The following is a 14,070-nucleotide window of genomic DNA, read 5'->3' as shown; positions in this document are numbered from 1 at the left end:
ACTCAAAATGTGCAGCTCCATGAGATACACATGCATGCCAAATATCAAGTTGCTATCTTCAATATTGCAAAAGTATTCATAAAATGAGCGATTTTGGCCACATATATTTGACCTCTGACCTTGAAGGATGACTTTGACCTTGACCTTTCACCACTCAAAATGTGCAGCTTCATGAGATACACATGCATGCCAAATATGAAGTTGCTATCTTCAATATAGCAAAAGTTATTGCAAAATGTTAAAGTTGGCGCAAACAGACAGACAGACCAACAGACCAACAGACCAACAGACAGACAGGGCAAAAACAATTTGTCCCCCACTACTATAGTGCGTTATATTGGAATCAGTGTTTTAATTTAAATTTGATAAATTCGTTGACATTATTAAAAGCGACATGTCAGACAAATTACTGTACTTAAAGTGATCAAATATTTACGTAGCAAAATTCTTTAAACTTTATTAAAAACTGACCAAATAGTTTGCTCACACTAATTATAAGCAATAATGTTCGCACTTTCTCTAATTTGCGCCGATAAAGGTAAGGTTGTTTTCAGTTTGGCCAAAATAGTAAATGAATAAGACAAATTTGCAATGGCTTCACTGTTTCAAACACTCGTTAACGGTTATTTGGTCTCATTAATCCGCTAATAATAATAATGATACATAATAGGGGGGACCATTACTGATCACCTGATAACAAAAGACTAGTATATTGGCATGTGACAAACCGGCCCCTCCTCCTGCAAGTGACTCTCAAGTGTCCTCCCACTTTCCCAACTACGATTTATCGCAACCAGACATATTTCGGTCATGTCTGACAAACAAATCGGATACCGACTGAAGCATTTTATTCATTTATTTTTTTCAAAGTAAGGAATTGGCGAATTTAAGTGCTGTTGAAAATGTCATTTTGTTACAAATGACGAAATTTCGTGCTGGCGAAAATTAATGGTTCCACAGTATAAAGAATCTCTAATTGATTGCACACATTGATGACTTGTCTATATTGGTATGCTCATTATTTGGGCCAGAATATTGTGCCTATTGCTTTTTATGACTATGATTATCGGAATCTGTATGCAGGTAACTGAGGAGAAAAGAAAACCACCTCTGGCTTTTGAGGTCAAGGTCACAGGAGCTTGTAATAGCAATTCATGAATATATCTGCATTAGCATACTTTGGCATCTCAAAACAAATTATTTAAATACCTTTTTTGCATTATGCACCATGTCCATTAGTTAAACCTTGGTATATCTCATATTATTATTATAAAATATAAAGATAACAAATTCTACCCACAAATAAGCTTTTTAAATGTATTGGGTGTAAATCCTTTGCTCTGATTGTCATCATGGACATATTTGACTTTATGTACGACATCTCATTATTCATCCTTGGGGAACGAGTTGGCTTTATGTACGACATCTCATTATTCATCCTTGGGGATAGAGTTGGCTTTAATATTTGATAGGTAAAATCTTTGTTGCACAGAGAACATTGAGATCTCTCCTTTCGGTTTAAAATTTGTCGTACATTTTTTTTAATGTAAAAACTTTGTATCTAAATAAAAAACATGTTGATAATGCTGTATCTTAAAGCATTATGGTTGTTTAGATAGATGAGTATTGATCTGTGATATGTTCAGTTATTGTATATGACCAAGAAGAATTTTATTGTTGTTGGCATCATAACGTTTAAAAGTAAATTAAATGGTTGGCAAGGGTGGTACGCACAATGATGTTAATTTTTGATCTCTGGAAAGTGGGGTTTTTGTTTGTTGCTCTACATATAAGTAAAGGTAAAGAACAATAAAGGCACACAAATCTGCATCAAACTGGATTTTGTAATGAAAGTCTGATTTTTGCAAAGAAAATTAAACAGCATGACAAAAACTGGGGTCAATGTCAAACTCATATTGGACATCATGAAATAATGACATGTGATGTATTGGATCTGCAGTGCACCATAATTCAGAGGTAGTGAGATAAGTTGCAGTAGAAATTATTTCATGACCAGTCCACACTCAGTTGCAAAGCACAATAAAACTCAAAAAAAACTTTAGAAAGTGAGCCAGCCAGACAAGGACTTGGGCTTTATTTAAACTGTATTCAAATATAGCCAAAACTTGAATACATAAGAATCTTCTTGTTTGATAGAAAATCACAGTGAAACATTTAATTATACTTACCAAACACTAAAACTAGTCCATGGGAAGTACCAATAGCAATCAGATTGGACACAGTCTGCAATAACAATGCAAACACTCATAAGGAACATTATACCTTGATGGAACAACATCAGACACAATAAAGACATAATTCAACAAATATTACACCAGGCAAGTGTTATAAACTCTAAATGAATTGAAATTCATCTGTTTGTAAATGGGCAAAACATAAATTTGTTATAAAGACACTATCAGTATTTAGGATATTGTTTACATAATTTATTCAGTTTAACATTAAAAAGTAAACATAAAATTCAATTTTCTCTTCAGCACTAAAATATAATAGGTCCCACAAAGATATAAAAGCCAATACTGAAAATATCATAATAAAATAATCATATATAGATTAGACCAAAAACAGTATAACAAAAACATTTTATGAAAAACAAGTTAATGAATAGATATATACACATGTCATAGAAAATGGAACCCATGGGATGCCTTTTTTGGCTCATATCAAACTTGACTTCCATTGTCCAAGAAAAAACATATCTGGAGGGTTTGGTCTGTGAAAAGTGAATTATTCATTTTTGCTACATAAACAATAGGCAACTCTGAATGTCTGACTCCATTTGGTTGGTTATCAAACTTGGACTAAATTTAATGTAAACAAGCATTTTAAGAAAGATTGGTGACGATTCAATGAAAACTAAATGAGTAAGAGGGCGTACACATTAATTTTGCATAATAAACAATCCAATTATGAGATATAACTCTGAAAAGCCTGGTGTTTATTGGCTGGTAATGGAACTTTGCCTCCATTTTATGTCAACAAACATGTTCTGAAAGTTAAGTGAAAATTTGATAAAAATTATATGACTAAGACAGTGGAAACAATTAATTTCACAAAGTTATAAACCAAAAGTTCCTTTTGTAATGTCTGAGCTTTTATGACAGATTTGTATTCCAGTTTGTTAATTACATGTATCAATATCAGTTTTTTTATTATCCTACAAAATTTGATAAGATTGTACAGAGGTGAAATTAACGTAACAGATGCTCAATAGGTAGGTTTTAATGCAATGTGTCTTCTCTTACCAAAGCTGTAGGCATCCCAGCATCCACCTTATCCTGAAAAAGTTAAATGGTTAAAAAAATAAATAATAATAATTAAAAGGTAATGTATGACAGTGACAAGATCTTATTAAACTCTCATTTGATAAGCTAAAAGTGGAATAAACATAACAAGAACACATGGGATAGTAAGGATACTGATTTCTGCTGATTTTAAGATCTGGTGTTGAACGAGAGCCGTCTATTTATAGTTGTGTGTTAAGTGTCATGCCAGATTAGCCTTTGCTCTCTGCTCATGCTATGACACTTTCTTCCTTAACTGGATTTTCACTAAGAAAAGACTTCCTTAAAACAAAAAAATACCATAAAAGCTGAATAGCCTGTTTTTCTCAGAGCGCGACTCAAGTACTTGTGGCATGCAAAACTGAACCTGACCATAACTCAGACAAGAAAGAGTAAGTGGGTTGGATTTATTTTATCTCAAATAATGTACAGGGAAATGGTCACTATTGCACTCCAAAGACATCATATATCTGATACTTTTGAGTGAAGCAATACGGTCTTTGCTTAATCTACAAGTGAAAAAATAAAACAAGCACTGAAACTTAAAATTTCAGCAAAAAGGCATGTAAAAGAAAATTAACAAAGGTTTGCGCAATTAAGTTCCAATCAATTAAAGGGGCCTTTTCACGTTTGGGTAAATTGACAAAATTGAAACAAAAATTGTTTCAGATTCACAAATTTTCGTTTTAGTTATGATGTTTGCAAGTAAACAGTAATACTGAACTCTAAAATAGCCATCATATGCAACTTTTGACGATTTAAAAACCTGAAAATTATAAAGTGTTGCAACGCGAAACGAATTAATAATTTGGAGAGTTCTGTTGTTGTTGTTATATTTATGAAACTACAAGGATTGCTTATATAAAGTATAAAATACATCTGTGATTGTATTGTATCAGGAAGGATGGCCGAGTGGTATAAGTGGTAGACTTTTTACTCCAAGACTCCAGGGGTCAGTGGTTTGAGCCATGCTGAGGGTTACCTTTGTTTCTATTTTTAATTTTATTCTTGATTTTTTACTGGAGCTTTTTATATTCAATTTTTACATTTATCAATATAAAGCATTTAATGAAAAACTTCAAAACATGCAAAAATCTGTGAAAAGGCCCCTTTAAAACACCCATAATCCCAATGTGAAGATTTCAGGACACAAATGTTCCCTATTTCAGGCTTTTTTGCACTAATTTTTTTTCAATTGACAAGGTACTAGTACTTTTCCCAATCGCACTTATAAAATCCCTATGTGTATAAACTATAACTACTACATGCACTGTGGTAAGTGTATTAATGGGTACTACTTACTGCTGCGGACTGGAGCTGGGCCGCTATTTTCTGCAGCTTACTGGGCTTCAACACAGACCCGTGAACCGCCCTTTGTCTGCGGATCTTCTTCCTGCAAGGGTCCACTAAACATTCAATGACTACTTTTCTCTTGAAGATTTATCATGTGCAATCTGTTCTTAATTGAGCCTAGCTCTGGGAAAATTTGGGCTTAATGCATCTGCATAAAATGTTGTCCCAGATTAGCCTGTCAAGTCCACACTAATCACAGACAACATTTTCCGCTTTTGTGGTATTTGTTTCGTTTAGTTTAGTTTAGGCAGAAAGTTTTGTATCTAATAAGCCTGTGCAAACTGCAAAGGCTACTCTGGGACGACCATTCCACAAACATGCATTAAACCCATTATCCCACATCAAGTATTGTATTGCAACAGCAGTAAGAGCTGTCAGTTTTTCTTGTTCTGTTTTTATAGTAGGTATTTTATGTTTTTGAGAAATTAAGGATTTTTTTTTAACCTGCAAAATGTCCCAAAGAACAAATAAACCCTATTTTGGAGCAGAAACTTTGTTTGCGCATGTGACCTGACTAATACCATATGCAATCCAGCGCTAGTTTTTTATATGAGGAATTCCTGTATGAAGTTTTATTACAATAACTTTGTTATTAAGAAATTAATCAGAATCCATTTTGCATATTTTATTTAGCAGTGATATTGACCTTCAACCCACCTAAACCATCTAAACAATAAATGTTTATGAAAATATCTGAGTTTGAACAGTTTTTACCTGTCTACAGAAAAAATGTAAGGCTAAAAAGGCCTTCAATTTAAAGAAATAAATGTTTTAAGCGTGAATGATACCCCTCGAGTAATTAATGAGAAACTAGCTTATTAAAAAACTGTTGCCTGAATTTCTTGCAAATTTCTACACACAAAAAAGGCTCTCAGGTTTAAAATGTTGTGGTTTTTCAAAAAATAATTACTTTTTCATCACTCAGTAAATTCTTAAATTTCTAAATGAAAAAAAAGGATTTCTCTTTGGTCATTTTCAGATGTTTTAGATATATATTCGTGGATCAGTCAACCCACAAAAACCACAAACATTAATGTCCCACAAGTAATAATTATTTTACAGTATATGGTAGAATGAATCTCATATATGATACTTTAAATGCCTGGCTGGTCTGTCTGTCAATGAGCTGTCCTGGCTGGATAGGGAGGAGGTGTCCTGTGACTGCGAATCTGAAACCACAAGCACAGAGTGGAATTACACACAATCACTATATACAAGTCATGTATTTGACATAGGCCATTATTGCTTTGGACAAATCAAGCACAAGAATATAAATATCACTTGATACCTGATAAATGTATAGTGTGGTGAACCAAACTTAACTACAGGAAATTTAAATTCAATACAATAAAATAAAATTAAAATTGAGTTGAAAATCAATATTACAATCACAAAATAAACCCATTTGATTGCTTTTGCAAGGGCTGAAATGCTTGTTGCATAATTCACAATACAGGGTCTCAGCATTTAAGTTTGTCTTTTAAATCTGAAACATTGAATGCTTCATCAAAACCTAAATTTACACTTGAAAAAACGGAAATACCATTTTTGTATACCAGTCTACAAAAAAATGAAAAAAAAAGTTAAAATGGACAAGTGGTAAAAATCACTTTTGGAATCAAGCCCTTTCCATTTAGGATGGGATCTGTTTTGAAGCTTTTTTAAAAAGGAGAAGTACCCCTCAGTGATAATTTTTCATTTTTAACAATTGAGTTTTTAAAGTGCATATGTGCTGAAATAATGAGCTTTCCCCAAAACCAATGAGCTTTTCAAATTGTTAAGAAAAAAACTTGAAGGTTGGAAAATGGATTTAAGCTGGGATGCTTGGATAGCAGCAATATGGTGTGATAAAGCAGCTTAAAATTCTGATTTTGGCAGCTTTGGTGCATGCCGTTTCTCATACCAGTGTCAGGGCATAATTAGCCACAGTACATAAAGTCGCATTCACTGTCATATTTCAACCAACTATAAGTTGTTTGCCATGTAGGCAAAAACTTGTTAGAAATGGTACTAGATGTACTTGCCTGGCTCTCGGATGATGCTTCAGGTAAATTATCGGCAATTCCAAATACAGCCTTCAAAGTCAATTGATCTTGACTAGGTTTTAATTTCTTTTCATGAGGCATTTTTAGCAATATGAAAGCGGATGGGAACGTTGCGATGGTTCTCCGTCGTCTTTTATCAACCGAAGATTTCATCATTGCACAAAGCAGAGAACCAGTAGGAAATGCAAATATGAATGATATAGTTATGGCGGTGTTACAGTAAAAATCACCTATTACACTCAATAAAATGCAAAAATAATATGGGTTGTGTTTACAAAATGATTGCCAAGTATATTTCCGATTTCTTTCCTATTTGAGAAGCAATGCGCTTTTTTAGAGGCAGATCTTTTTGCCATATGCGCTTTGGCGTATTTACCCCATGTACAAGAAAAATGACTGATTTGAGTTATGGACGGTGTGATCAACACATAATTTACTGTAAAGAATTGACAGTCTATTAATGTCCATTTAAGTTCAGGCTTAGCCAAATATTAAGACACTGATTGATCTGAAAATGGTGTCGTCCATTTGGGCAAGGATTTTTAATACCATATTTTTCCAGCAAAATTAAAGAATCCAATTTGAGCAGGAAAGTGGAATTTTTAACACCCTTTGTGCTCACCTTTGAAGTTCTGAACAACAGATGGGATAGAGATAACGTCCTCCTCCAGTATAGAGGCAGTTTCATCCTCATTGAGAATACTTTCGAGCGTCGGAGGAGCAGAGATCACAGGCAGGTCACTCTGGAACTCTGACTCATCAAACTGAAATAGGAAAATACTGAAATAGGAAATACTGAAATAGGATACTTATGGCTTAAGTATTATTGATTCTACGGTGATAGTTTTCATATATTCAATATAGTTGACTAAACTTAAGAGACTTGATGATTTAGCTACAATTTATAATCTCTGTTATGAAAACTAAAATGATATATTTATGTGCATCAATAAATTATAATGTTATACAAAGTTTACAAAGAATAATCCATCATTTTTTATTAAAATCAGCAGTCTTTTAATAATACAGTTTATTTGGTTCATGATATAAACTTGGGCTGGTTGAAATAAAATATAAGTTCAATACAAACATTTAAATAAATCAGGTGTTTGAGTGATTGGGTAAAGCTATAAATTCAGTTTGAGTGATTGGGTAAAGCTATAAATTCAGTTTGAGTGATTGGGTAAAGCTATAAATTCAGTTTGAGTGATTGGGTAAAGCTATAAATTCAGTTTGAGTGATTGGGTAAAGCTATAAATTCAGTTTGAGTGATTGGGTAAAGCTATAAATTCAGTTTGAGTGATTGGGTAAAGCTATAAATTCAGTTTGAGTGATTGGGTAAAGCTATAAATTCAGGGTGCAGGATCACGTGAGTTTGTGTAGTTCCCTTTTTTAACTTTAATGGATGAATACACGAGGCAGGGGACAAAAATTCCACTCGTCCGCTCGTATTGACGAGTGAAATCTTGAAAGGACTAGTGAATTTCCCTAAAGCTCTCGTCCTACAGGACGAGTGAAAAAAAAACTGATGTTAAAATATGTATTTTCTGACCAGTAAGACTCTTTTTCATTAAATAAAATCATTTCTTAAAGCATATCTATTCCGAAAGTAGAACGCGAATGAACCGGAAATCGTAATTGTAAATTTCATACAGCAGGTGCGCGTTGTTATGCGAGACTGTGTCCCGGAGTAAATATTGGCTTTTTGGTGTAAACTTTGCGCGTCCATGTTGACAGGGAACCATCTGACTTCATTCACTGTAAGTATTGATTTTTTTAAAGAATTATTTTACTGCGAAGTACCGTTTTCAACCAGTCTGAATTTCATCTGAAAAATGTCTGACATACGAGGGTTCTTTAAAGGGGGCAGGAGCGATGTTCAACCATCCGAAATGGAAAGCACGCAAGCATTAGAAAAAGGAAAAAACAAATTTGTCTTCATTTATTTATTTTTTGTTCCTCATAAATAAAGTAAGTTAACATTTCTTCTGTGATCAGCTGGCATGAATAACTAAGTAAGCAGCATTTTAGCAGTGATATAGGAAAAATTGTTAGTCATATCAGTCCTTTGCAATCTTTCTTTCACACATATTTGAAGGACAAGTGCATGTGTTTGCAGGACGAGTGAAAATTTTAATGCACTTGTCCTGCAGGACGAGTGCAATTTATAAATATTTTTGTCCCCTGTGAGGGTAAGTGGTGCTTTTTTTCAAATAACTTTTCTAAATTATTTTTCTTAAGAATTTCATCTAGTGCATAAAAGACTGATTTGTATGCTGCTTCTGGCAATGTGAAATACATCGGAATTACTTTATTTAACAAGTCTGTGTTCTTGTTAAAAAATTTGGTAACTACTGCATTCATCGTACACGGAAACGTCAAATTTTGTCAACAATTTCAGGTGTATTCAAGGATTTATTCTTTTACCGTGAGATATCGGTACAAACTGCAAGAAAAACTCTCTTTTATGCACTACAGATTTTTGCAAATGTATTTCAATAACTTGAGATATGATGAGTATGATGTTGATGATGATGAAAACTTCGAAAATAATGAAAATAACATTGCAAAATATTGTTAAGAACTCTCAGAGTCAGATGTGATGGAATAAATGTTTGAAACCTGGAATACTGATTTGTTTACTACATGTATCTTATACCCCCCAATTGCAATCTATATTATATAACAACTGTTGCCGTCCTTTCATGATAATGTCACTGTAAATTAATTCAGATTTTTTCTGGCTATGAAAATTTTTCTCTGGCTATGACATTTCCAAAGTTTCATAGCCACATTGGCTATGAAGACAAAAAAGTTAGTTTTGCAGACTGCTAAATTGCAGTCTAAAAATTTCCCAAATGGTAGGTCAATTTGTTCCAAAATTGCATTATCTGCAAGTTAACAATTAAAACAAGGGACAAAATTGTCACAAAACCAGGTTTTCATTGTGAAAAAAAATCTGATAAAGGGAGAAAACTCAAACTGAACTTTTGAAATGAACAAACAAAATTAACCCCCTTTGTAAGTTTGTTTTTAAAAAAAATATATTTTTAGTCGTGGCGACCTTGACATTGGAGATATTGACGTGATTCTTTCGTGCCACACACTGTCCCATGATGGTGAACAAATGTGCCAAATGATTTTAAAATCTCACAATGAATGACATAGTTATGGCCAGGACAAGCTCATTCCGCCCGCCCGCCAGCCCGCCCGCATTCGCCAATCTAATAACTAGTTTTTTCCTACGGAAAACCTGGTTAAAAACCTGGTTAATGAGCACTGACACTGAATATTTCAAGCCAAAATGAATGTTAATCAATATTTTAGTTGATTTGTGCTATTGATACCAATCAATTTAAAAGACCCATAATTCCCAATTGGGAGATTTCACAGCGCAATTTTCCCGATTCAGGGCTAAAGATAACTTTTGGGGTATATTGGGTAATTCACCCCCTGTTTTTGACAACAATAGGGTTTTTGTAAATCAATAGAGTTTGAGCAAAACATTTCACCCCCTACTTTTGAGCTTAATTGGGTTTTTCAACCCCAGTTTTTAAACTCAATTGGGTAATTTAGGGATTGGCATATATATTAATATAATAAAAATCTACTAAGGTTACTATATTATTTATACAAATGGATTTCAAAAAGGTACCTGTACATACCAACAAACAATTACTGAATTTCTGATAAAAGTTCATTAATCTTTGCGTTGAATAAGACCGAGCTGGTGAAAAGTTTCAGGTCATTTTGAGTTGAAAACCTTGAAAATTAAAGTAGAAATCGGACGGATCTAGGAATAATTACAATAATACCCCAACGATTGATAACCACTAGAAAGACTGCCTTATTTTATTCATAGGACGGCATATAAACTATCGGTATATTTTTGTATGGAAAATAACCAGTCTAAAAAAAAGCCTGGTGTTTGTAAGAATTGCCTTTTGTGACGCAAGTTTTTTGTACGGGAATTATGTTATTAAATTTGTATTTGCGTTTTTGTACGCTTTATTTTGAATTTAATTACGTTTTGTGTTGTATAACGCAAATAGGCTTGTTATCTATAGCCCTGCAATTTCAGGATTTTTTGCACTCATTTTTCCTAATTGGTATGGTACAGGTACTTTTTCAAATTGGGGAAGAAAATATCGCTGGATTGCTTAAGCAATATAGTGTTGTGTAGCCTAATTTCACTATCGTTCATAAGGTTACATTACACTAAATCATTGTGTGCCTATTTCCACGGAGTGTATATTGACAGGAGATGAATCGAGTATTTGACCCTTACTGTAGTAAATTCAATCTTATGCAAAAACTATTCATCCGATTTTATTGGTTTATATGTTATCTTGTTGCTTATTAATTCCTCTTTCAAAAAAATATAACTTTAAGTATATTCCTGTTGTTATTAATGGATTTATAGCGAGTTAAACACAAGAAATACACATTTAATGTTTTACCACCGCGCGTTTTTACGTGTTGTGGCTATCGATCTTTTACGATTAGCGTACAGCGAAGCGCCGAGGTTATACATTTTGATGTACCCACTCACGTCTTTTGTTAAATTATAGTTTCATTTCTCGGCCGATTTTGACAAATTATATATCATTAGAAAGCGTAGTAAACAGATATATCAATATATATTAAGTTTTTTTCTGATTTTGAAAGCCCGGCAAGTTATAACTTTAACTTTTGCAAATATCATACCGTTTTGGAGTTTTAGAATCTAGATTTACGGTTGACATGTTCGTACTTAATACCAATTTGTAGCGTTTATATTTGGAGTTCAGTTTTAAAAATTACATCTTGCTTAGGAGAATAGAATTCTGTATACAATAGAAAAAAAAATTTGTTTAAAAACGAAAGTAATTAAGGAATGAAGGCGGGAAAATGTAGCGCGCGTTCCTAACGCACTGAACTGATGCTACGGTCTTGGCGATTATGCTTTTGTTTAGAAACCGGCCATTGAATTTCTTTTGCCATCTTATTATATTTTTTATGGAATATATTGTAGTATTTTGTTCACGAAACATATCAATAAAGCTTATTATAAATGAATCTTAATAAATTAACGATTTCAGCTCTTGTTTATAACACAGAAAGGGTGTAAAATTTATGATGAAACAGCGTATATAGCGGACCCTCTCGATATTATTCGGCTTTGCATGCATACTTGAAATAAAATGGGTGTCAAAAACATTCATCGTTTGCTGTTTATTATCAACAAGGTAATTATGTATAATTATTTAAAATGTTATTTGCCTTAAATTATCAATTTATTAAAGATTCTTGAAAATCACGGTCCGTGTTACGCGGGTCATTTCGTATTTTGACATCAGGGCATCATGTCCAACTATTGAAAATCAGATTTTTTTTCACCGGGACGATGACGGCTTGGATTTAGACAGGCAGACAGATAGTTTATTCAGACTTAAACAACAGTACATCGTCTTCAACTCAAATATATAAATTATTTTTAGACGAATTGTTAGGTGATTACACATATAGCAGTGATGATTCTGAGAATGTTGCCATGTTTCTTATCCGTGTAATCTAGAGGCCATGGTTTGAGCATTTTTATCGCGGTGTTCAAAAAAAGATATCTCAATAATCTTGTTTATTGATAGATCTGTGGTTTTATTGCCCCTGTGTTCAGCACAAACCAATTATCTCGTTATGATCAGATGCTGTGCCGACAAATACTAAATAACACTATGGTGTCATACGCCACAGCAGGGACCTATACTTGTATAATGGTCCCTTACCACAGGTGGCAATGTCTGGTCAGATTACACTTTTTATGATACCTCCGTGTCTTCTCGTGGTATTAGTGGTCATTTCTTGGAGTAATGTAACGCCAAATACTCAATTTTGCGTTTATAAGATATGTAGCGTATTGAAAACATTTATAGTCATCTGCCCATACAGATTGCCATAAACTAAATACTGTATAGATGTCAGCCAGCTAAATCACAATAATTATAAGTGCTTAATACCTATACATGTACATTTTAAACATTTAAAAAATCTAATACTTAACATTTAACGTATTTAGTGGGTACCGGTAAAAAAACTCCGTCATTTCGTAGTCCTATAAAGAGTGTATGGTAGTGTACGGAACAACATAATTAAAAACAGCATTCTCATTTGACCACAACGGGGTTAAATAATCTTTCCGAAAAATACAAATAATACAGAGTTTTAATTTAGAATTCTATATATTTATAACTCTGTTAACTTATAAAGATATTTCAATATACATGCATAGACAGTTGACCGTGATTTTCAAGAATCTTTAAATAATTTTAATTAATTGATAATTTATGGTTAATAATCTTTCATATAATTTTACATAATTACCTTTTTGATAATAAACAACAAACGATGAATGTTTTGACACCCATTATATTTAAAGTATGCAAAGCCGAAAAATATCAAGAGGGTCCGCTATACATTTGTATACGCTGTTTCATCCTAAAATTAACACCCTTTCTGTGTTATAATCAAGAGCTGAAATCGTTAATTTATTAAGCTTCATTAATACTTAGCTTTATGGATATGTCTCTAGAACAAAATATTTCAATATATTTCATAAAAAATATAATAATCATTGCAAAGGAAATTCAATGGCCGGTATCTAAACAAAAGCATAATCGCCAAGACCGTAGCATCAGTTCAGTGCGTTAGGAACGCGCGCTACATTTTCCCGCCTTCATTCCTTAATTACTTTCGTTTTTAAACAATTTTTTTTTCTATCGTATACAGAATTCTATTCTCCTAAGCAAGATGTTATTTTTAAAACTGAACTCCAAATATAAACGCTACAAATCGGTATAAAGTACGAACATGTCAACCGTAAATCTAGATTCTTAAACTCCAAAACGGTATGTTATTTGCAAAAGTTAAAGTTAAAACTCGCCGGGCTGCCGAAATCAGAAGAAAAACTTAATATATATTGATATATCTGAAAACTACGTTACGTAAGCTTTCTAATGATATATAATTTGTCAAAATCGGCCTAGAAATGAAACTATAATTTAACAAAATACGTGAGTGGATACATCAAATTTATAACCTCGGCCAGCGATTTTCCTCCTTCTTTATAAAGTACCGGTAAACGGCACTTTCCCAATGACGAAAAAAATACAAATTTCCCAATTGCTGTCCTTAAATTCCCAATTAAAGTTAAAAAAAAAAAAAAAAAAAAATTTTTTTCTTTTTTTTTTTCAAAGCAACATTTAGTTAGTTTCCCTTTGCAGCTCTATAGCTTGAACCTAGGTTTATATAATATTGACAGCTTGAAAACACTTGTTTATCAATTTTAAAGTATTTGGGAGCAAAAAATCAAATACACCAATTTCCCAATT

The 14,070-nt window shown here is 32.9% G+C and overlaps 1 protein-coding gene across 3 annotated transcripts in view; it reads right to left on the bottom strand.

Moving 5' to 3' along the window:
- The window catches only part of LOC127847141 (vacuolar protein sorting-associated protein 8 homolog), a 98,588-nt gene that overhangs the window by 83,615 nt on the left and 903 nt on the right, over nucleotides 1–14,070 (bottom strand). For all 3 annotated transcript variants that reach the window (XM_052378817.1, XM_052378818.1, XM_052378819.1), the window contains exons 2-6: nucleotides 7,326–7,467; nucleotides 5,752–5,827; nucleotides 4,608–4,698; nucleotides 3,267–3,299; nucleotides 2,190–2,244 (exon numbers count right to left, since the gene is read on the bottom strand). In XM_052378817.1, coding sequence (XP_052234777.1) covers nucleotides 2,190–2,244; nucleotides 3,267–3,299; nucleotides 4,608–4,698; nucleotides 5,752–5,827; nucleotides 7,326–7,467 — 397 coding nt within the window. The remainder of the gene's footprint in view (nucleotides 1–2,189; nucleotides 2,245–3,266; nucleotides 3,300–4,607; nucleotides 4,699–5,751; nucleotides 5,828–7,325; nucleotides 7,468–14,070) is intronic.

This window comes from Dreissena polymorpha, chromosome 10, assembly GCF_020536995.1.
Source record: "Dreissena polymorpha isolate Duluth1 chromosome 10, UMN_Dpol_1.0, whole genome shotgun sequence".
Lineage (NCBI taxonomy): Eukaryota > Metazoa > Mollusca > Bivalvia > Myida > Dreissenidae > Dreissena > Dreissena polymorpha.
The sequence above is the reverse complement of the archived record's forward strand: the minus strand, read 5'-3'. Positions and strand labels throughout refer to the sequence as shown.